General features: G+C 45.5%; 1 protein-coding gene across 5 annotated transcripts in view; it reads left to right on the forward strand.

Moving 5' to 3' along the window:
- Positions 1-24,674, forward strand: part of grm5b (glutamate receptor, metabotropic 5b) — a 487,360-nt gene that overhangs the window by 315,181 nt on the left and 147,505 nt on the right. For all 5 annotated transcript variants that reach the window (XM_073043359.1, XM_073043362.1, XM_073043360.1 and 2 more), the window contains exon 4: positions 14,120-14,355. In XM_073043359.1, coding sequence (XP_072899460.1) covers positions 14,120-14,355 — 236 coding nt within the window. The remainder of the gene's footprint in view (positions 1-14,119; positions 14,356-24,674) is intronic.

Raw genomic sequence — 24,674 nt, forward strand, 5'->3', positions numbered from 1 at the left:
AGCTTCCACTATGGCCTGGGCTTCTTTCTCCACCGTGGAATGCCGAATTTCAGGGCCTTGAAGGGTACGAGAAAAGAATGCTACTGGCCTGCCTGCCTGATTGAGGGTAGCAGCCAGCGCGAAGTCGGAAGCGTCACTCTCTACTTGGAAGGGAATGGTCTCGTCCACCGCATGCATCGTTGCTTTAATGCGGCTGAAGGCCGCGCGGGCCTCGGCTGAGAGGGGAAATGCGGTGGACTTGACCAGGGGGCGGGCCTTATCTGAGTAATGGGGGACCCATTGAGCGTAATTGGAAAAGAAGCCTAGGCACCATCTGAGGGCTTTGAGGGTGGTGGGAAGAGGGAGTTCCAACGGGGGCACATACGGTCGGGGTCCGGGCCAATGACTCCATTCTCCATGACATACCCAAGGATAGCGAGTCGGATGGTTCCGAGCACACACTTGTCCCTGTTATAGGTAAGGTTAAGAGCTTTGGCCGCTTGGAAAAATCGTTGGAGGTTGGTGTCGTGATCCTGCCAGTCGTGACCGCAGATGGTGATGTTATCCAGACATGGGAACGTGGCCTTCAGTTGGCACTGGTCCACCATCCGGACCTTTTCCCTCTGGAAGACAGAGACACCATTTGTGACACCGAAGGGGTCGCGCAGGAAGTGATAGAGCCTGTCACCTGCCTCGAAGGCGGTGTAGGGGCGGTCCTCTGGGCGGATGGGGAGCTGGTGATAAACGGATTTCAGATCTATGGTCGAGTACACCTTGTACTGAGCTATCTGGTTGACCATATCCGCGATGCGGGGTAGGGGGTACGCGTCAAGCTGCGTGAACCTATTGATGGTCTGGCTATAGTCCACGACCATCCTATTTGTCTGCCCGGTCCGAACAACAACCACCTGGGCCCTCCAAGGACTTGTGCTTGGCTCAACGATCCCCTCCCTGAGCAGCCGCTGCACCTCCGACTTAATGAAGGCCCTGTCCCCCGCGCAGTACCTCCTGCTTTTAGTTGCCACAGGTTTACAGTCGGGGGTCAGGTTGGCGAACAGCGGTGGGGGAGGGATCTTGAGGGTGGAGAGGCAGCAAGTGGTGTCAGTAGCATGGCCGTTGGCATGGTGCTGGGTGGGATGTGCGGGTCGGTGTGTGTGTGTGGTCAGTAGTGGGGTATATGACGAAGTCCCACAAAACAGGATTTCTGACAGTGATTGCTGGGAGGGGCCCGTCATACTCCATTGTCACACTTTTCAAGTGGCTCTGGAAGTCGAGCCCCAATAGCACAGGGGCACACAGTTGAGGCATGACCAGTAAGACAAAGTCCCGATATTCTGTGCCCTGCACCACCAATGTCGCTACACAACCCCCCCGGATGTCTGTGGAATACGACCCAGAAGCCATGGCGACCCTCTGGCTTACCGGCCGAGTCACGAGTCTGCAGCGTTGCACCGTGTCCGGGTGAATAAATCTCTCAGTGCTGCCCATGTCAAACAGGCAGCTAGTCCTGTGCCCCTCTACCAGGATGTCCATCATTGACCTTGCAAGCTGGTGTGGAGTGCTTTGGTCGAGGGTTACGGAGGCCAGGGTTGAATCGCTGTCTTGGGCCCGGTAAACACCCATGGGTTGGAGGTGGGGCGAGGTGGCGCCGACAAAGATGGCCGCCCCCATGCCTCGCACGCGGCGGGCAGGCAAGATGGCGGCGACCAAGATGGCTGCCCCCATGCCTCGTACGCGGTGCTGCTCAACCCCGCTCGCATTTTGGAGTTACAGGCCTTGGCAAAGTGGCCCTTCTTTCCGTAGCTGGAGCAGGTAGCTTCTTGGACTGAGCAGCATTTTCGGGGATGCTTCTCGAGTCCACAGAAGTAACACTTCACGGACTTGCGACTGGCAGAAGCCATGGTCAATTCACTGGCGGGTTGCGGGGACTTCACAGACTCGCGACTGGCAGCAGCCGAGGTCGATTCGCCGGCGAGTTGTGGGTTCTGCAGCATCCATGAGGCCGGTGGGAGATCACGTGCCTGGACAGCGTCAGCGTTGTGCAGGGCGGCCTCCAGCGTGTCGGCCAGCTCGATCGCTGAATGTAAGGTAAGATCGGCGTGTTCCAGCAGCCGCTGGCACATGTACACTGACCTGATCCCTGTGATGAAGGCGTCTCTTACTAGGAGCTCCGCATGCTGTTCCGCCATCAGCCCCCTGCAATCGCAGGCCTGCACGAGTGTCTGTAGGGCCCGGACAAACTCAGCGCTCGACTCTCCGGCCCGCTGCTGCTGTGTTGCTAAGCGATGTCTTGCGTAGTCGGTGTTCACTGGCCCCAGGTATTGTCTTTTGAGGGCATCCAGCACGCCCTGGTAGTCCGTTTGGTCCCTGATCATGGAGTAGACCCTTGGACTGACCCTGGAGAGGAGAACCCTGCGCATCGTGGCAGGCTCGGTCCCTTGAATCTCCTCCAAGTACGATTCGAATCATGCTAGCCAGAGTTCGAAAGCATTGCCGGCTTCCTGGGATTGAGGGTCGAGATCCAATCTGGAGAGAAAAATGCTCTCCATGTTTTAAAATTGCTGTTAATAAAATTGATGCACCATCAATAACTCTCGGAGACTGGAAGTGAACGATAGGCTTTTATTAACAGCAAAAGCAAGCACGACATCTCGAAGACTGAGGGAGGAGCAGTGCCCCAATCGCCTTTATACAAGGGTCTGTGGGAGGAGCCACAGGAGCAGTCAGCAGAGGGGCGTGTCCAGACAGGTATACATAGTTTACCACATAGAGACCCTTAAAAAACTTGCTATAAACACAATGAATTGTAAAAAACTATTGAGGCATTTTAGGTTTGGGGGGAGTCTCAGTCATACACCATCTCTCCCCAGGGAATCTGCTCGATATTGCAGGAATCCTCCTGGTTACTCAAGGGCAGCTTTTGCCATCCTCCACCTCCAGAGAAGTGCAGACAGGTGGCAACTTCAAGCCACGTGATTAGATAACAGACCCTACCCTTAGAATGCAGCCTAATGAGGTAACAGAAATTATAAGGAAAATACAACTGCGAAAATGCTGGAAGGATTTAAGTTTGATTCAAGGTTAAAAGTTGTTTAATTTAATTTCCAATACAAAAGTGTAAAGGAGAACAATACAAAAGAAAGTAAGATTAAAATTTAATAAAATTTAAAAACTACAATAAATATAAATACATAAGATAGCTTATATACACATAGATTAATTGTATCATCATAGGAGTGGATGATTAGCAAACAACATGGGTAGAAAGGAAATAAAACATTTCATATACACAGCAAGTGTATGTGGAGGAAAATATATTAACGGAAGATGGAAAAATATCTTGCCTAAACTGTGGAAATGATGGACTGCTAAACAAGTATTTTACATGAAGGGTCTTGGCTTTGCAATGAAAGATCTATGGAGAACAAGCAGAGCATTTTAGAATGGTGGTCATGGCTTTGAAACTGTCACTGAATGAACTGGTGGATAACAAGGATGGAAAATGCATCACCTTAACAGTTGTATCTCAGTGTTGTGGAAGCTGAGCCGAAACTGGCAGAGGTCCATCTTACAATCTCTAGGCTTTCTTTGACTTCAAAATTAAGCCAAACCATTGGGGTTTTTACCATTATTCAAGAAGTGAAAATGGATTCAATCTAATAACTGTGTGTTAAGTTTCTAAATTATAAGTGTTAAGTTTCCCATCTGCCAGCCATTATCTGGATTTAAAATCCCTCTCATATCAGAGTCGACAAACTATATTTTGCCAGGTTACTGGTTCACTTAGTAAGAGAGTAAAGTTATAATATTTTTAATGTTATTTTGAAAATCAGAACTGAACATATGAGTGATAATGAGTGGGAAAGGACAAATATGGATCAATATACAGCATAATACTGTATATGCACCCAGCTATTAATAAGGACTTTCCACCGGTTAATATACTGAATTTGGCATATATCTAGAAGGTAATGATGCCTGAATTTGTGCTACCTATCAGCAGATTTATTTTCCTGTAAGTGCCATACTAGCACTAATGACTAACAATGTGTGTGTTTGCTTGTGTCAGCAGAGTCATGGAAAGAGGAAAATTGCTGTTTGGTAATTAAGATAGCTGCCTTTGTAAATCTCTCATACTTTTGAAAAAAAGGTGATTTAGCAAAATGATAGTGTCAGCTATCAGTTAGTCAGTAATAATGACCTTGTCTGAAATCAAGGCTTTGTATTAATATGCCAAGCTGAAGTTGTGTAATAAGCAGGGACATTATTATCTTATTCTTATTATTCAACTGTCATTTATTATCAAACATCTTTTGCCCCATTTTATATAATTTGATCTCCAATTTAAAACTATATCAAATATTCATTAAGTCTCTGGCATTTTGTATTGTTCATAAAATTGTATAATAGAAAAGTGTATTTCCCCATCAACGCTTAATCCAATATCCTTTTTTTTTGTTTTGTTTATCTCCAAGAAGCACTAAATCATCTTGAAACCTTGGCTTATGAAGGCAAGCAGTGTTTAGTGAAATGATCAGATATACAAGTTTCAAACTTTGTAACACTACACTCCTAGCAGGAAAGGTGATTTGCAAATAGGCCTGTGACACAGTGGATCTGAAAATCCAACATGTGATCAAGGTTCTCCGACGTGAAATTATAATTGTTTCACTTTCCATAGATGCTGTCTGATCTGTGGAGTATTCCCAATGTTTGTCTTGGGCTTACGGAATCTGCAGTCTTTAAGATTTTATGCGATTATTTTCTAACGTTGCCTATTTTTGAAGGCAGGTCACCAGACTGAAATGTTAACTGTTTATCTCTCCATAAATACTGCCTGATCTTCTCAGAGTTGCCAGCATTACCAGTTCTCACTGTGTTTAAAAAAAACATGGTTTTCTGGTTAAATATGAATGTCATTGATGTGCCATCAATAACTCTCTGAGACGTGAGGCGAGATATTGGCTTTTATTGACTGGAAGAAAGAACAAGCAGTAATTGACCACCATGCTACATCCTGGAGACTGAGGGCAGGGCTCAGGCCTCAATTGCCTTTATACCGGGGTCTGTGGGAGGAGCCACGGTCAGTGGGAGGAGCCACAGGAGCAGTCAGCGGGGGGGCGTGCCCAGACAGGTATATGTAGTTCACCACATTCACCCCCCCTTTGTTTTAAAAGAGAGTCCCCATGGGGCAAAGTTTCTTACAAGTATATTTACAGGTTAAGTCTATCAGGTGGTCAAATCTGGCGCTGCGATCTACATAGCCCCGGCTGTGATTGCACAGGTGCCGGTGGTGATTGCACCGGAGACGGTGGTTGTGCTGGTTCCGGCCTAACTGGAGGTGTCAGCCCACTAGGCGTCAGTGATTCCTCACGCGTGTGCGAAGCGCCTGGTATATACGCGTACGAAACACCCGGTATATGAGTGTCGTGAGGAGTCTGTGTAGGGCTCGGTGTGTGTGGTGTCACCTCGGGTACAGGGTTCATAGTTACCGTGGAGTGTTCGGGGTAGTGGTCTGCTGCTCCTGTGGGCGCCAGGTCGCGGACAGAGACCGTGTCCTCCCGCCCATCAGGTAAGACCACGTAGGCATACTGGGGGTTCGCATGTAGAAGGTGAACCCTCTCGACCAGCGGGGAGTATTTATTGCTCCTCACATGTTTCCGGAGCAGCACTGGCCCTGGGGACGTCAGCCAAGCTGGTAGGGTGGTCCCAGTGGCAGACTTTCTGGGAAAAGAGAATAGGCGCTTGTGAGGGGTGGCATTGGTGGACGTACATAACAGGGAGCGGATAGAGTGGAGTGCCTCGGGGAGGACCTCCTGCCATCGAGAGACCGGCAACCCCTTTGACCTAAGGGCTAAGAGTGTGGCCTTCCACACCGTGGCATTCTCCCTCTCCACCTGTCCATTTCCCCGGGGATTATAACTCGTGGTCCGACTAGTAGCAATGCCCCTAGCCAACAGGTACTGGCGCAGCTCGTCACTCATAAAGGAGGACCCTCTATCACTGTGGATATAGCAGGGATATCCGAACAGAGTGAAGAGCTGGCGCAGGGTTTTTATGACGGTGGTGTCGGGGCAGGGGATGGCAAAGGGGAACCGCGAGTACTTGTCGATAATGTTGAGAAAGTAGACATTGCGGTCGGTGGAGGGAAGGAGGCCCTTAATGTCAACACTCAGTCGCTCAAAGGGACGGGTGGCCTTGATAAGTTGCGCCTTTTCAGGATGGTAGAAGTGTGGTTTGCACTCAGCGCAGACTCGGCAGTCCCTGGTCATCGTCCTGATGTCCTCAAGGGAGTACGGCAGGTTCCGGGCTTTCACGAAATGGTAAAATCGGGTGACCCCCGGGTGGCAAAGATCTGCATGGAGGGCGCATAGCTGGTCGACCTGCGCGCTGGCACACGCTCCCCGGGAGAGGGCATCAGAGGGCTCATTGAGCCTTCCAGGCCGGTACAGGATATCGTAGTTGTAGGTGGAGAGTTCTATTCTTCTCTGCAAAATTTTGTCATTTTTGATTTTGCCCCGCTGTTGGTTGCTGAACATGAACGCAACTGAGCGCTGGTCGGTCAGCAAGGTGAACCTTTTGCCGGCGAGATAGTGCCTCCAGTGCCTAATAGCTTCCACTATGGCCTGGGCTTCTTTCTCCACCGCGGAGTGCCGAATTTCAGGGCCTTGAAGGGTACGAGAAAAGAATGCTACTGGCCTGCCTGCCTGATTGAGGGTAGCAGCCAGCGTGAAATCGGAGGCGTCACTCTCTACTTGGAAGGGAATGGTCTCATCCACCGCATGCATCGTTGCTTTGGCAATGTCCCCTTTAATGCAGCTGAAGGCCGCGCGGGCCTCGGCAGAGAGGGGAAATGTGGTAGACTTGACCAGGGGGCGGGCCTTGTCTGAGTAATGGGGGACCCATTGGGCGTAATAGGAAAAGAAGCCTAGGCACCATCTGAGGGCTTTGAGGGTGGTGGGAAGAGGGAGTTCTAACAGGCGCATATGGTCGGGATCAGGGCCAATGACCCCGTTCTCCACGACATACCCAAGGATAGCGAGCCAGGTGGTTCTGAACACACACTGGTCCCTGTTATAAGTAAGGTTCAGGGCTTTGGCCACTTGGAAAAATCGTTGGAGGTTGGCGTTGTGATCCGACCAGTCGTGACCACAGATGGTGATATTATCCAGATAGGGAAATGTGGCCTTCAGTTGGCACTGGTCCACCATCCGGTCCATTTCCCTCTGGGAGACAGAGACACCATTTGGGACACCGAAGGGGACGCGCAGGAAGTGATAGAGCCTGTCGCCTGCCTCGAAGGCGGTGTAGGGGCGGTCCTCTGGGCGGATGGGGAGCTGGTGATAAGCGGATTTCAGATCTATTGTTGAGTACACCTTGTACTGAGCTATCTGGTTGACCATATCCGTGATGCGGGGTAGGGGGTACGCGTCAAGCTGCGTGAACCTATTGATGGTTTGACTATAGTCCACGACCATCCTATTTTTCCGCCCGGTCCGAACGACAACCACCTGGGCCCTCCCAAAGACTTGTGCTTGGCTCAATGATCCCCTCCCTGAGCAGCCGCTGCACCTCCGACTGAATGAAGGCCCTGTCCCCCGCGCTGTACCTCCTGCTTTTAGTTGCCACAGGTTTACAGTCGGGGGTCAGGTTGGCAAACAGTGGTGGGGGAGGGATCTTGAGGGTGGAGAGGCTGCAAGTGGTGTCGGTAGCGCAGCTGTCGGCATGGTGCCGGGTGGGACGTGTGGTTCGGTGTGTGTGTGTGGTCAGTAGCGGGGTATATGACGAAGTCCCACAAAACTGAGGATTCCTGACAGTGAGTGGTGGGATGGGCCCGTCATATGCCATAGTCACACTTTCTAGGTGGCTCTGGAAGTCCAGCCCCAATAGCACAGACGCGCACAGTTGAGGCATGACCAGTAGCGCAAAGTCCCGATATTCTGTGCCCTGCACCACCAATGTCTTTACACAACCCACCCGGATGTCTGTGGAATGCGACCCAGAAGCCATGGTGACCCTCTGGCTTACCGGCCGTGTCACGAGTCCACAGCGTTGCACCGTGTCTGGGTCAATAAAACTCTCAGTGCTGCCCGTGTCAAACAGGCAGCTAGTCCTGTGCCCCTCCACCAGGAAGTCCATCATTGACCTTGCAAGCTGGTGTGGGGCGCTTTGGTCGAGGGTTACGGAGGCCAGAGTTGAACTGCCGTCTTGGTGCCCGGTAAGCACCGGTGGGTTGGGGGCGGGGCGATGTGGTGCCAACAAAGATGGCCGCCCCATGTCTCGCACGAGGCGGGCAGGCAAGATGGCGGCCCCCATGCCTCGCACGAGGCGGGTAGGCAAGATGGTGGCGACCAAGATGGCAGCCCCCATGCCTCACACGCAGCGCTGCCCGACCCCGCTCGTGGTTTAGACTTACAGACCTTGGCGAAATGGCCCTTCTTCCCGCAGCTGGAGCAGGTCACTTCTTGGGCCGGGCAGCGTTTTCGAGTGTGCTTTTCAAGTCCGCAGAAGTAACACTGCGCAGACTTGTGACTGGCAGCAGCTGTGGTCGGGTTCGGGGAGTTCGTGGAGTCACGACTGGCAGCGGCATTGGTGAATTCGCTCACAGGTGGCGGGGTCTGAGGTGTCCACGGGACCAGCGGGGGTTCACGCGGCTGGACAGCATCAGCGTTGTGCAGAGCAGCCTCCAGCGTGTCGGCCGTCTCGATCGCCGAGCGTAAGGTAAGATCGGCGTTTTCCAGCAGCCGCTGGTGCACTTACACTGACCTGATCCTCGTAACGAAGGCGTCTCGTACCAGGAGCTCCACATGTTGTTCCGCCATCAGACCTTTGCAGTCACAAGTTTGCACGAGTGTCTGTAGGGCTCGGAGAAACACGGCGCTCGACTCATCGGCCCGCTGTCGCCACGTCGCTAAGCGATGTCTTGTGTAGACGGTGTTCACCGGCCGCAGTTACTATCTTTTAAGGGCATCCAGTGTCCCTTGGTAGGTCGGTAGGTCCCTGATAAGGGAGAATACTTTCGGACTTACTCTAGATAGTAATATTTTGTACTTCGTGGCAGGCTCAGTCACTGGAATCTGTTCCAGGTACGATTGGAAGCATGCAAGCCAGAGTTCAAAGGCAAGAGCCGCTTCAGAGTCTTGCGGATCAAGGTCTAATTTTTCCGGACGTAAAATGCTGTCCATGTTTTAAACTTCCAGTCAATAAAATTGATGCACCATCAATAACTCTCCGAGACGTGAGGCGAGATATTGACTTTTATTGACTGGAAGAAAGAACAAGCAGTAATTGACCACCATACTACATCCTGGAGACTGAGAGGCAGGGCTCAGGCCCCAATCGCCTTTATACCAGGGTCCGTGGGAGTAGCCACAGTCAGTGGGAGGAGCCACAGGAGCAGTCAGCGGGGGTGGGGGGGGGGGGCATGTCCAGACAGGTATATGTAGTTCACCACAGTCGTGCACTTATGCAAGAAGCACTTAGCAGGTCGAGCAGCATCTTTGGAAAGAGAAACTGCTGCAGAGTGTGGTCTGACCTGCTGAGTTCTTCCAACTTCTTCAGTTTTTATTTCAGATTTTCAGCATTGATGTTGGAAAACATTTTTTGATCTATCACAGGGATGAAATCATTTAAACCATGAGATTTCATTTTCTTTTCTCTCCAGACTAGAATGCAGGTGTTGGCCACGTATTCAATTTTTAATGATTGTAACTATGTTCCTCTAAATTATAAGTTTAGAAATTCTCCTGAATTCTCCCTATCCCCTTTATAAATGCACTGACTCCAAGGGTTAGAATATTCTCTTTGTTACCCGAGCACAATTTGCCTCTAAGTTTATGCCTGCTTCTGTTCAAGCTCTATTGCTATTGTTCCTCTCTGTGCCCGTTTCTTTAGTATTTGTCTGTTTTTTATGAGCCTGAGCCATTAGCTCAACATTCAGCCCAGCACAGATGGAAAGTGTGCAAGGAGCCGGCTAGATTCGAACCCAGGACCACTCTCCAGTGTGGATGCCACAACACCACGGGCCAGTTATCAAACACAGTGGCAGCCTTAGAATGTAATTCTCTAAATCAGCATTTCAAAACAAAATAAGCTAAAAGTTCTACTGTTTTGTGTTTTACGTGGTAGAATTGTATCAAACATCTGACTGCCAAACTGAATCAGGTACTTGATAATCTGGCGGTACATTTCCTTCAATTAGTGCAGGGCCCTCCAGTTTAATCTGAGTAAATGTATTACCACTGAAGCAAGCCCTAACTGTGAAGCTGAGACTTCAGAGTAATTTAAAGGACTCAACCTTAACTGGCTGTTGCAAGAGAAACCAAGGCATCCATTTTGTCACAGGTAGAGTCTCCGTAATATTTACTTTCCTATAGGTTATGCTTAACCCTTTCCCACTGCTTCTCACGTCTTCACTTCCCCTAATCCTCCTTTCCCCCACCCCCTATTTCTCTGCTTGGATCCTCTGGTCCTCTCTCATTTGCCCACTTTCTCTCCCTGCCTCCACCTTTATCCATTCCTTGCCAATCTCTCAGAACTGCACTCCCACTGTCAGACAGCATCCACCTCATTAATCATCAAATACGTTAACTTCAATCTGATCATCTCCTATCAGTAACCTCTGTTTCCTTCTGCAGTGGTTTTCCCATTCCGAACAACCATGTCATGACCTCCACCATTTAAAATAGATAGTATTTGCTGATGTAACACTGTTGGGGGAGTTTGACCTGTATAGTTCCTTCTGTTATCCATGACATCTTGGGCTTTATGACTGAGACTGCCAAAGACCCTTGTACTAAACTGATGTGTGTACTCTGCTCGGCATTATTCAGCATGCACAGTATAACTTCTAGGCTAATAGTAAAATAAAATATGTACCCAGGAGGTAGTTTGGTTCACTTTGACTACCACATCTGAATATAGAGTTATTGCAAGAAGCTGACATTTTAAATAGCAGTAGCAATCCATTCAATGGGATTTAAATGACTGAAAATTATTTTTATGTAACCAATTTCTATTTATTTTGAGATGTTTTATTCTGCATATTTGCACTTTAAAACTAACATTCGAAAGTTCTTAAAATGTGTCTATTACTTGTATTTTTATAAAACCTTATGTTTAAAAACCTCTTAAAGTTAATAAATTAATCTAAGTAAAAAATACTCCCAATGGTGATGACTTCATGTTTAGTGTAATCTGCTTTTTGGACAAGGTTGGCTTTTTGTGTGACATGTTTTTAAACTCATAAAAGATAATGAAAATGAGAACTATGCCAATTTCAGGTAAGTTACAATGAGGAAAACAGTGCAACTCCACAGGAACTTTGTTTCCTGATTTGCCATATTGACACATGACCCAGGCATGATCTTTTGTTACATTGCTCCTGATCAGTTTGAATAAATACCATGTAACAGATTCGCTCATACCCTTGGCCCATAGATGTGCTCTATTAGGAAAACATTGCACATGGAGTTTTAGATTTCAGAGTTATTGAAAAATATTTGTTCAAAATTCTGTTGCCATCTGTTTAGAAGTGAGGATGCACAGTACTGCTTCTTCCATGTTATGTTTAATAAAATCAGTTCTGGTTTGTGTAGACAGTGTTGATATTGGATGTACATGCAATATTTCTTTACAGCGTTGTGGGGTAAATTAGATCACATTGATCTGTTCTGAAGTAGTCATCAAGGGGAATTCTCAGGGTAAAATGCCTTAGTGCTGCTGCCTCTGCAGCCTCTTGTTTTGAATGAGCTGCAGTGGGCAGATCCCAGCCCAGCTCTGGAAACCCAACAAGGTACGGTCACTTTAATTGGTAGCTTACTTACTAACCTTGATAGCCCCTTTCCCGACACCTGTCCCTTCCAACAAAGCTAGGCCAATCCATCGATACAATTCTCATCCCGAGCACAATATTCTGCTACCCTAACTGCGGGCTTCTGTCCTTTGTCCCCAGGACAGTCTTCTGACCCCAAGCTCTCATCCCAATTCCAAGTATTAGTAATCTGACCACAAACTTAATCCCAGGCCACAATCGTCTATAGTGGAGAACTCCATAGACTCCAATTCTCAATCCCTCTTGACTCCACTTTCCTTATTCATTGCCCTGGTTCAGGGCCCTGAGCACAACCTTGAGCACTGATTCAAAGTGTTGACCATTCACCCCAATCGGACAGCTGGAACTTGGGTAACGACATTTCTTCCAAAGTTACCTTAGTGAACTCACAACCAAATGGTATAAAGTAGGTTAAGGACATAGTACATGGAGAAAGCCATATAAAGACATTTAGAGGTATCTGACACTTTGAATTTCAAGTGATAGGCCCACCCAGAAATATTCATTAATGCACAGTGTAACAAATTATAACATGCCCAAAGAATTGACCATTTCTAGGCATTTAATTTTTGTGTGTGTGTGTGTGTGTGTGTGTGTGTGTGTGTGTGTGTGTGTGTGTGTGTGTGTGTGTGTGTGTGTGTGTGTGTGTGTGTGTGTGTGTGTGTGTGTGTGTGTGTGTGTGTGTGTGTGTGTGTATGTGATATTTGCTATTCATTTTCCTGTGTTAAATGCCAGAATTATGTTTGAAGGAACTAGCAGTCATGAGAAAGATTCATTTTCACTTGGAGGGTGGTTGGAATCAGAAACAAACTGCCTGTGTTTTCATGCATGTTGGAGGAGGAAAAGAATTTCAGGATGTATATTGTATGCATTTCTCTGACATTAAATGTAACTATTGAATAACTGAGTGGGTGATGGTCATATTCTCACACTACCCACTCAGACACTTTTCCAAGTATCTGGATCAGCACTTTCATCCCCAAGCCATAGAAGGTACAGACCAAATGCTGGAAAGTGGGATTAGTATAACTGGGCACGTGATGGTCACTATGGAATCGGTAGACCAAACGTCCTATTTCTTTGCTGTATGTCTCTATGACAGTATAATAGGAGACAAAAAAATTGAAATTGAAGTAATATTCAAACCTGTAAGAATTCCACAATGAAGCATTTGGCACCTAATGGATAAGGATTCAGAGGGATCTCTCATCAAAACTGTTACCAGATGATTAGCTATGTATCATCATCATCTCTGGTTTTGAATCCAGATTTCCCACACTCACTCTTCCTTTTGTCATTAAAATTCAAGTAATGTTTTCTGGGTTTTTTTCTCCAACATGATCGGGTCTGTAAATTGAACAGACATCAGCTGAGAGCAGGCCTGATGGAGAATTTGAAGGTTATGAAGAGGTTTATTTATTAAGCATAGAGAGGATATTTCCATTGTCAGAAAACCAAAACTAGCAGCCACATAATAAATATGTCAGAATAAGTGTATTAGGAAATTCAGAAAAAGAGAACACTTTATCCATTGAATGTTTTGAATAGAGTTAGAGAGCACTACAACACTGAAATAGGCCCTTCAGTCCATCTAATCCATACTGTACTGTTATTCTGCCTGGTTCCTTCAACATGCACCTGGATCATGACCCACCATGTACGTACCCTTCCAGCCACATATTTATCCAAACTTCTCCTTAGTGGTAAAATCAAACCACTTCCATTGGCAGAGTGGTCTACACTCTCACCACCTTCTGAGTGAAGAAGTTACCCCTAAACACTTCACCTTTCACCCTTAACCTATGACCTCTAGTTCTAGTCTCACCCAACCTCAGAAAAGCCTACTTGCATTTACCCAATGTGTACCCACCATAACTTTGTATACCTCTGTCAAGTCTCTCCTCATTCTCCTACACTCTAGTAAATAAAATCCTAACCAGGAACACAGAACCGCCTGTTGTAAGGAACTGTTGCTAAGGAGCAGCTGTCATACAGTTATACAGTTTGGTAACTGGCTCTCTTTGGCTGTGATAAAAGGTTAATCACAGTTAATGGGAATGGGGGTGGGGTAGATGAATATGATTTTTGACCAGATGGGAGGGGCTGATGTGAAGCATGAGCACCAGAGTTGACCAATTAATGCCTCTGTACTGTACATCCTAGATTGTTCTATAAATGTTATTTCTAACATCAAACGTTCCCTGTTTCAGATAATTGTGGATAATGGCAATATATTTATTGTTGTATCTTTATTAATGAACATTATGATATCCTTTTTAGCAGTGACTTGTTTCTTGTGTGTTACAGTGACGGCTGGGCAGATAGGTATGATGTGATAGATGGCTACCAGCGAGAAGCTGTGGGAGGTATAACAATCAAACTCCAATCCCCTGATGTCGCCTGGTTCGATGATTACTACCTTGAGCTGCGGCCAGAGACCCACTTTAAAAATCCATGGTTCACTGAGTTTTGGCAACACAGATTTCAGTGCAGGCTGAAAAACCTACAGCAGGAAAATTCTGAATATAACAGGACCTGTGATGGTAAGGATATGTTACTCCGCTGTTGCAAGTCTCTTTTCACCAATTTATATTGTGAAAATCTTCCATCTGGTTGGGTTTCGTGACAGAAATTCTCTTAAATAAAATTTAATAAAGGCACGCCTTTATTATCCTGTCATCCATCATGGAATATTTCTTAAGGTACTGGTTAATGAAAAGTAATTAAGTATATCTTTTGCATATCCCGTAGAGGGATTTTATCTTGTGAGATTTTATATCAAATAAAAAGCAGAAAATACTGGAAATGCTCAGCAGCGTTTCTTTGGGAAGTGAAATAGAGACAATGTTATGAGTTGAAAATCCATCATGAGAACTGAAAAGGACACAAAAGAGCTCATTAAGCTTCACTGCAAGTGGGGCAGTGAGAGGGGGGTTTCTCTGATGAGGTAAAACCGGGGTGACCATAGGGATAAGCTGTAAATAAGGCTAGATAATTAGTGAGAGAATGGGAGCAGTTAGAGTAACAACTGAGAGAAAAGAATGTCCAAACCTGGCAAGTAATACTGAACATGTTCTCCACTTCAGAATCAGAATTATTATCACCAACATATGTCATGAAATGTGTTTTGCAGCAGCAGTACAGTGCAATACACTTTAAAAAACTGTAAATTATGATAAGAATGTATAAACAATGCAAATTTATAGTGCAAAAAGAGAGCAGAATAGTGAGGTAGTGTTCATGGGTTCATGGACCATTCAGAAATCAGATGGCAAAGGAGAAAAGGCAGTTCCTAAAATGTTGAGTGTACATCTTCAAGCTCCTGTACCTCCTCCTTGTTGAGAAGAAGGCATGTCCTGGGTGGTGGGAGTCCTTGATGATGGGTACTGCCTTCCTGAGGCATTGCCTTTTGAAGGTATTCTCTATGTTGGGAAGGCTAGTGGCCATGAGGGAGCTGGCTGAGTTAACAACCCTTTACAGCTTTTTCTGATCCAGTGCATTTATGCTTCCATACCAGGCTGTGATGCGCTCCATGGCACATCTGTAGAAATATACTAGAATCTTTGTGACATTTCAAATCTCCTTATGAAATTTAGCCACTGGCATGCCTTCTCTGTAGTTGCATCAATATTTTGGGCCAAGGCTAGGTCTTTAAAGATGTTGACACCCAGACACTTGAAGTTGCTCAATCCTTTCCACCGCTGATGAGAACTGCTGTGCGTTCTCCTGATTTCACCTTCCAGAGAAAAGCAAGAATAAAAGGACAAGATAAACAAGCTGGGTCAGATTTAGAGGACAACGAATACAGACTGAGAAATCAAGCTGCCTGAAGTTGTGGAATTCAGAAGGCTGCAGTGTCCCAGACAGCAAATGATGTGTTGTTCTTCACATATGTGTTGGCCCTCGTTGTAGCAGTGTATGGTTCACTGTCCTCTCCTACTAGATTCCTCTTTTTTCAACCCTTTACCTCTTCCACCTATCACCTCCCACATCAACCTGCTCCTCCCTTATCCACCTACCTTCCCCCTCACCTGGTCTCACCTATCACCTGCCAGTTTGTATTTCTTCCCTACCTTCCCCCTCACCTGGTCTCACCTATCACCTGCCAGTTTGTATTTCTTCCCTACCTTCCCCCTCACCTGGTCTCACCTATCACCTGCCAGTTTGTATTTCTTCCCTCCCTTCCCCCTCACCTGGTCTCACCTATCACCTGCCAGTTTGTATTTCTTCCCTACCTTCCCCCTCACCTGGTCTCACCTATCACCTGCCAGTTTGTATTTCTTCCCTACCTTCCCCCTCACCTGGTCTCACCTATCACCTGCCAGTTTGTATTTCTTCCCTCCCTTCCCCCTCACCCCCCCCCCCCCAACCTTTTTGTCCTGGATTCTGCTCCCTTCATTTTCAGTCCTGATGAACGGTCTCAGCTCAAAATGGAAACTGTTTAATTGGCTCCATTGATGCTGCCTGACTTACTGAGTTCCTCCAGCATTTTATATGTGTTGTTAAAAAAATAATCCATGCAAAGTTATCAAATTCCTTTGCCTGCTCAAGAAAAATATGGTTTGAAGTTATTCCTGGTAAGATGTGTATAAGTATCTGAAGAGCTCTCATCTCAAGAGTTCTAATGACAGGAGATCTCCATCATTTACTGTCAAAGGATTCCTTTCTTGTGATTGAACTAAATATATTCATGCAAAATGTTAATTAATGCATTGGTCTTTAGACAAATTTGAGTTCCCTTCAATCACTCTTAATGCTAAATGATCAGTCAGTAGGGAGTAATTCCTCAGAATTTGAAATTAGAATTCGAACAGTTATGATTCTTGGATAACCATGGAACGAGATTTCCCACTGATCGGGGAATATCTTCTCATTGTATTCCTAGACTAGAACAAAGAAGACCGCTTAAGAAATGAAAAGTTATTCCATCCTAACACACATTCACTCAGTAGCCATTTTATTAGGTACCTCTTGTACCCAATAAAGTGATCATTGAGTGTATGTTCATGGTCTTCTGCTGCTGTAGCCCATCCACTTCAAGGTTTGACATGTTATGCATTCAGAGATGCTTCTCTGCACACCACTGTTGCAATGTGTGAGTTACTGCTGCCTTCCTGTCGGGTTGAATCAGTCTGGCTAATCTCCTCTCACCTCTCTCACGTGCAGGGCATTTTCTCCCATGGAACTGGCACTCATTGGATGTTTTTTTTGTTTCTTGAACCATTGCTGCAAATTCTAGAGTGTGTTGTACATAAAAATCCAAGGAGATCAGCAGGTTCTGAGATACTCAAACCACCCTGTCTGGCACCAACAATCATTCCACAGTCTAAGTCACTTAGATCACAGTTCTTACCCATTCTGATATTTGGTCTGAACAACGATCGAACTTCTTCATTGTGTCTGCCTTCTTTTATGCACTTAGTTTCTGCCACATGATTGGCAGATTAAATACTTGTATTAAGGAGCAGGTGTACAGGTGCATCTAATAAAGTGACCTCTTTGTGTACCTTTATCTAGATCATTGGACTAGTGATAGCCAAACAAGGGCCTTCACCTAGATCAAATGTACATTAACAACTGTACGAACCAGGATGACTGAATATTATGCTGCTGAAACCAAAACCAAAAATGTCCGAAGTCAGGTTCTTCTGCCTCTGCAACCCAGTGCAAATAACAATCTAAATTACAACTGGAATGACACCTATCACATTCACTACACAAACCTGGAGTAACCCTGGGCTGCATGCCAAATTGGGAAGGTGAGAGTAAAACAACGCAGAAAACAACATCATCTATTGTTGCAGGTATTCATCCTCAACAACAATAGTTGATTAGGAATGAAGAAAATTTAGATTATCTATATTAACCAACAATTACATTTATTGGCTCAGTTAAAAGCAAAAAAAATGCAAGTCACACAAATCTCAATATCTGTGCGCACACTCACTAGGTTTCTCTGATGAAGTAGAAAAAGTAATATTTGGGAATAGGACCTTATGCTGGCCAGTTATTGATCTTTTGGTAAGATCAGGCATGTACATGATATTCCAAATATGGCTTCATCCAGACTGTAGATGCTGTAGAACATCTTTGCTCCTTCACTCACATCCTTTTGTAACAAAGAGCAACATACCATTTATCTTCCTAACTGTTTGCTACAGCTGCATGTTAGCTTTGAGAGACTTGCATAGGCTCCTTTTGAACAGCAACATTTCCCAGTTTGTCACCATTTATGAAATACTTCACTTTATTGTTTTGTGCACCAAGGTAAATGACCTGATATTTTCCACATTATCTTCCATTTGCCTTGTTCCCATCCATTCACGTGACTCATCTGCATCCCTCTGACACCTTGTTACATCCTCCTCCCAACAATTCCATGCGGTTTAACATCATTAGCAAACTTGCAAATATGACAGCCTGTACGTTCATGTGGATTTTGCATACCTGGGACCCAATCCCTGCAAATACTGTAGTCTTCTCAGTATGCCAACTTGTGAATGCTGTCTCCCTTATACTAAATAACTCGTTCTCAGTCCATGTCAATATTCTGCATTCAATTCCATATGCTGTAAAGTTGTTAACCAATCTCCGGCTATCTGAGTATCTAAATACGTCACACCCTTTGGTTTCCTCCACATGTATTCTACTGGCTTCATCCTCAAAGAACACCACTTAACCAGTCAACTTGATTCCCCTTTCATACATTCACTTTTACTGTTCAAGTTAAAACAGAAAATGTTGGAAAATTTCAAAAAGCCAGGTATGCTAAAGTTTGCATTCATTATACACTATTTAAGTTTTTCCCTCTCTGCTATTGACCCTTGATTAAATCATGCAGCTCTGTCCTGTACCAACAATGTTCCGTGTCTCACTTTTCTGTTCAATTACGAGCAGATAGTTGCATGATCCAGTTATGTCTCTGTGAGGCTTTGGAAAGATTTGAGGGGCAGAAGATGAGAGGCATGGTTGCTTATACAACTACTAAGAAACTGTATCCAGCAGACCACAGCAGGCAGTAAATACACAAATATGCATAAAAAGTTCAAAGTTCAAAGTAAATGCTGCTATTGCTGAGGCTTTTGGCATTCACTGTCCTCTGATCCCTCATTATTGCTTCATGGACAGCATTCATTGTCATGTGTCTTTGGAGAGCTATCAATTGCAATGACAATCCACCAGACCCAAAGTCAAAAGTAACATGCAGTAAATTGGCAAAAATCCAACAAGCTTTTCTTCATTAAATAAAGAACCAATGCAACTGACTGGATCAACACACATGAAATGCTGGTGGAACACAGCAGGCCAGACAGCATCTATAGGAAGAAGCACTGTTGATGTTTTGGGCCGAGACCCTTCGTCAGGACTAACTGAAAGAAAAGATAGTAAGAGATTTAAAAGTAGGAGGGGGAGGGGGAAATGCGAAATGATAGGAGAAGACCGGAGGGGGTGGGGTGATGTGGAGAGCTGGAGAGGTGGTTGGTAAAAGGGATGCACAGCTGGAGAAGGGAAAGGATCATGGGACGGGAGGCCTAGGGAGAAGGAAAGGGGGAGAGAAGCACCAGAAGGAGATGGAGAACGGGCAGCGTGATGGGCAGAGAGAGAGAAAAAAAAGAGGAAGGGGGAAAAAAAACTAAATATATCAGGGATGGGGTGAGAAGGGGAGGAGGGGCATTAACGGAAGTTAGAGAAGTCAATGTTCATGCCATCAGGTTGGAGGCTACCCAGTCAGTATATAAGGTGTTGTTCCTCCAACCTGAGTGTGGCTTCATCTTGACAGTAGAGGAGGCCATGGATAGACATATCGGAATGGGAATGGGACATGGAATTACAATGTGTGGCCACTGGGAGATGCTGCTTTCTCTGGCGGACTGAGCATAGGTGTTCAGCGAAACAGTCTCCCAGTCTGCGTCGGGTCTCATCAATATATAAAAGACCACACCGGGAGCACCGGATGCAGTATACCACACCAGCCGACTCACAGGTGAAGTGTCGCCTCACCTGGAAGGACTGTCTGGGGCCCTGAATGGTGGTGAGGGAGGAAGTGTAAGGGCAGGTGTAGCACTTGTTCTGCTTACAAGGATAAGTGCCAGGAGGGAGATCGGTGGGAAGAGATGGGGGGGACAAGTGGACAAGGGAGTCGCGTAGGGAGCGATCCCTGCGGAAAGCAGAAAGGGGGGGAGGGAAAGATGTGCTTGATAGTGGGACCCCATTGGAGGTGGTGGAAGTTACAGAGAATTATACGTTGGACCTGGAGGCTGGTGGGGTGGTAGGTGAAGACAAGGGGAACCCTATCCCGAGTGGAGTGGTGGGCGGATGGGGTGAGGGCAGATATGCGGGAAATGGGATTGTCTGGATTATCTGATCCAGAAAACAGCATCAACTGCTGTAACTGTTGGTAGTACATTTGTTCTCATATTGGGTGGTCACCGCACTGACAGAGTTGCTCATGGAAGCTGAGCCGGTGGCTCTGCCACCACTTGCTTGCCAATCCCTCATCTGTTATCTGTGATTCCAACAGCAGCAAACCACTGAGCCCTGTGTCACTCAGGGGCAGAGGTCTCACAACGAGGGGGGTCGTAGGCACAGGCCAGGCATGTGTTGCCAGTTTGAGTGGGGTAAGGGCAGGGGAAGTAGAAGAATGAGGTTCCAGAAACAGAATTTAATATTTTATTTCACGGTTCCTGACAGTAAAACTTAAAATCTAAACATTGGCAAAATCTATCATTCACCTGGGGAAGAGGTGGGAGTCAGGGGTGAGTAATTGGAGATACATACCAGAGCTGACAAAGGGTGAGAGCAGGTCAAATAAGCCTCACCCTGTGCTCAGCTCCTACCTGTGTGTTGTAGTGCCAGGATTATCTGAACCAGAAGCAACATCCAGCAGAAGGGAATCAAAGATCTCTCTTTCATACCCAGTGCCCATGACGGTGGTACAGCTAATAGAGTTACTGTTTCACAGCTCCATTGACCCAGGTTCCATCCCAAGCTTACATTTGTTCCCTGGGACCATATGACTTTCCTCTGGTGTTTGGGTTTCTTCTCTGTCCCGAATATGTGTGGGTTGGTAGGCTAATTATTTCCTATAATTTTTGTAAAAGCAAAAGAGAGGGCATGCAAGGAAACCAGAGCTGGTGGGAAGATAGAGGATTGGGGAGCTTTTAAAAACTTGCAGAAGGAAACTATGAAGGTCATTTGGGAGGAAAAGATGATTTATGAGAGGAAGCTGGCAACTAATATAAAAGAAAATACTAAAACCTTTTTTAAGTATATAAAGGTTAAAAGAGAGTCGAGGGTAGATATAGGACCAATACAAAATGAGGCTGGAGGTATTGTACTGAGAGATGTAGAGATGGCAGAGGAACTGAATGCTTATTTTGCACCAGTCTTTACAGTGGGAGATGTTTGCAGTATACCGGACATTCAAGAGTGTCAGGAAAGTGAAGTTTGTGCAGTGAGTATTACGACTGAGAAAGTGGTTGGGAAGTTGCTGGAATCGATTGTTATGGATGAGATTGCAGAGTACCTGGAGGCACATGACAAGATAGACCAAAGCCAACATGGTTTCTTGAAAGGAAAATCCTGCCTGACTAACCTACCACAATTCCTTGAGGAAATTGCAAGCAGGGTAAACAAAGGAGATGTAGTAGATGTGGTGTACTTGGATTTTCAGAAGGCCTTTGACAAGGTGCTACACATGAGGCTGCTTAGCAAGATAAGAGCCCATGGAATTACAGAGAAGTTACTGGCGTGGGTGGAGCATTGGCTGATCAGCAGAAAACTGAGAGTGGGAATAAAGGGATCCTATTCTGGCTGGCTGCTAGTTACTAGTGGAGTTCCACTGGGGTCGATGTTGGGACCGCAGTTTTTTACGATGCATGTCAATGGTTTGGACTACAATATTAATGGATTTGTGGCTAAATTTGCCAATAATACAATGATAGGTGGAGGAGCAGGTAGTGTTGAGGAAACAGAGAGCCTGCTTAGAGACTTAGAGAGTTTAGAGGAATGGGGAAGGAAGTGGTAAATGAAATACAATGTGGGAAAGTGTGTGGTCATGCACTTTGGTGGAAGAAATAAACAGGCAAACTATTCTGTCCCCATTCAAACTATTATTTGGATGGGGACAGAATTCAAAATTCAGAGGTGCAAAAGGACTTGGGAGTCCTTGTGCAGGATCCCCTAAAGGTTAACCTTCAGGTTTAGTCGGTTGTGAAGAAGGCGAATATAATGTTGGCAATCATTTCTAGAGGTACAGAATATAAGAGCAGGGATGTGATGTTGAGGCTCTATAAGGCACTCATGTGCAGTTTTGGGCTCCTTATTTTAGAAAGGATATACTGACATTGGAGAGGGTTCAGAGAAGACTCACGAGAATGATTCCAAGAATGAAAGGGTTACTGTATGAGGAACATCTGGCAGCTCTTGGGTTGTATTCCCTGGAGTTCAGGAGAATGAGGGGGGATTTCATAGAAATATTAAGAATGTTAAAAGGCCTGAACAGATTAGATATGGCAAAGTCATTTCCCATGGTAGGGGAGTCTAGGACAAGGGGGCAAGACTTCAGGATTGAAGGCTGCTCATTTAGAAATGAGATATGGTGAAATTACTTTAGTCAGAGGGTGGTAAATCTGTGGAATTTGTTGCCACAAGCGGCTGTGCAGGTCAAGTCATTGGGTGTATTTAAGGCAGAGATAGAAAGGTTGATTGAATGGCGCAGTAGACTCAATGGGCCGAATGGCCTACTTCTGCTCCTATATCTTATGAGCTTATGGTCTGTACGTTGCTTGTAATGTCCAGGTAAATGACAGAATCTAAAATAAGGGTGAAATAAATCAAATGCTTTCCACTGCTTTCCAGTGGCTTTCTTAACCCAATTACATCCCAAGGCAAAGGAAAGATTGTTTTTATGCTGACTCTGAAGTAAGTTAGAGCACTGACATATCTCAGGGTGTATGTAGTACCTCAGGGAAAGGAGAAGATGGGCTGGAAGGAAATAATTTTGCAATCAAAAATAACCCAAACAACATTAAAACATCTAAATGTGCAGATACTTGTCCTATTCTAAAATAAATTAAATATTTAGCTGTGATCTACTCCTACCGCCATTAGGTATGCAGCAATTTTTCCCGCTACTCTCCGTTGCTCTACTTAACTCCACCCTCCATCCTGTCTCCCTCTTCTCCCACTATGCAGCCTGTCTTTGCTTTCTCCTCATCCACTCCACACCATTCTGTCCTTCCTCCCCCACACCAGATGGAAACAAGAGAGATGTACAGGAGTGAGATAGATCTGTGGGTTGAATGGTGTCAGAACAACCTCACATGCAACATCAGCAATCACTAAAGAATTGATTGTGGACTTCAGGAAGGGGAAGTCAGGGAAACACGAGACAGTCCTCATTGAGGGGTCATTCATGGAAAGGGTGAGCTGCTTTAAGAACCTGGGCATCAACTTCTCTGAGATACTGTCCCAGCCCAACACATTAATGCAATGTTGATAAGGGGACGCTTGAGGCTTTACTTCATTAGGAATTTGAGGGGATTTGCTATGTCACCAAAGACTCTTCCAAATTACTATAAATGTATGATGCACAGGATTTTGATTGATTGTATCACAGCCTAGTAAGGATTGCAAGGGAGTCCAAAGGGTTGTGGCCTCAGCCAACTCCATCACCAGCACAACCCTCCCTACCACTGAGAAAATCTTCAAGACATGATGCCTGAAGAAGGCAGCGTCCATCATTAAATATCCTCACCATCTGGACATGCCCTCTCTTTCATTTCTACCATTAGGGAGGAGGTACAGGAGCCCGAAGACTCACACTAAGCAATTCAGAAACAGCTTCTTCCACTCTGGCCTAAACCAATGAGCACTACCTCATTATTCCCCCTTTTTAGCATTATTGTTTTATTCTGTAATTTATAGCAATTTTTTGTCTTTGCATTATATTGCTGCTACAAAACAAATTTCATGTCACATAAGCCACTGCCATAACTCGATTCTGATTCTGATATCCCTCTACTCCTTCTCAATATCTGGTCTCCTCCTGCTCCCACTCCACAATGCTCTCCCACTTCCTCCATGTTGCTGTTCATGCTTACCTACGTTGCAAAGTCCTCTAAAGGTGTTGTTGGCCTGATAGGTTCCTAACTCTCCTTGTTCTAACTAACCGGCTGGTCTTCTCTTTGGATTCAAGTCTCTGCAATTGATAATCTGGGGACTACAATGCCTTAGTATTGCTGCATTTACTACTTTGCAAAATTTAAATCCAAAAAACAAATGGCTTCTAATTTGTATGAAAGCTATAAATTGATATTATATTTTTCTATTATTTGAAAACCCTTGCAGTTTCTTCAGAACATTTTAGGCTGTTTCTATGCTTTCGATACTTCTGATTTCTTCATTAACAAATTTTTGGTATCTCCACATGGAGAAGAAGAGGCAAGTGCCCCAAATATCTAGAGAAATGAGTAAGATAATCTGCGTTGGAAAGGAATCTCCAAAGAAGAGGTTTCTTCCAGGAAGCCTAATTATTTCAATGGAGTTAATTAGACAGAGTATGCATGCTTTCGGTAGGCTGTGAACAAGATGGATAGCATTGTGCACTGTGATTCAAGAACTGCGGTGACACCATACTGATACACTGCATGGCTCAGTCAAGGTCAATGTGGCTTCTTATCTTTAGGCTCCTTGCCATCTGTCACAAAATTTACCAGCAGGTGATGGATACAGGAGAATCATTTACCCACATCACCTTGCAGTCCCCTTCACATGACTACAATGCCTTCATGAACTGCAAGGCACTTGATTAACATGCAGTGAGTGTGTGATGAGCAGCCATGCATCACATAAATTAGTT

Source organism: Hemitrygon akajei, chromosome 4, assembly GCF_048418815.1.
Source record: "Hemitrygon akajei chromosome 4, sHemAka1.3, whole genome shotgun sequence".
NCBI classification, from domain to species: Eukaryota; Metazoa; Chordata; class Chondrichthyes; order Myliobatiformes; family Dasyatidae; genus Hemitrygon; species Hemitrygon akajei.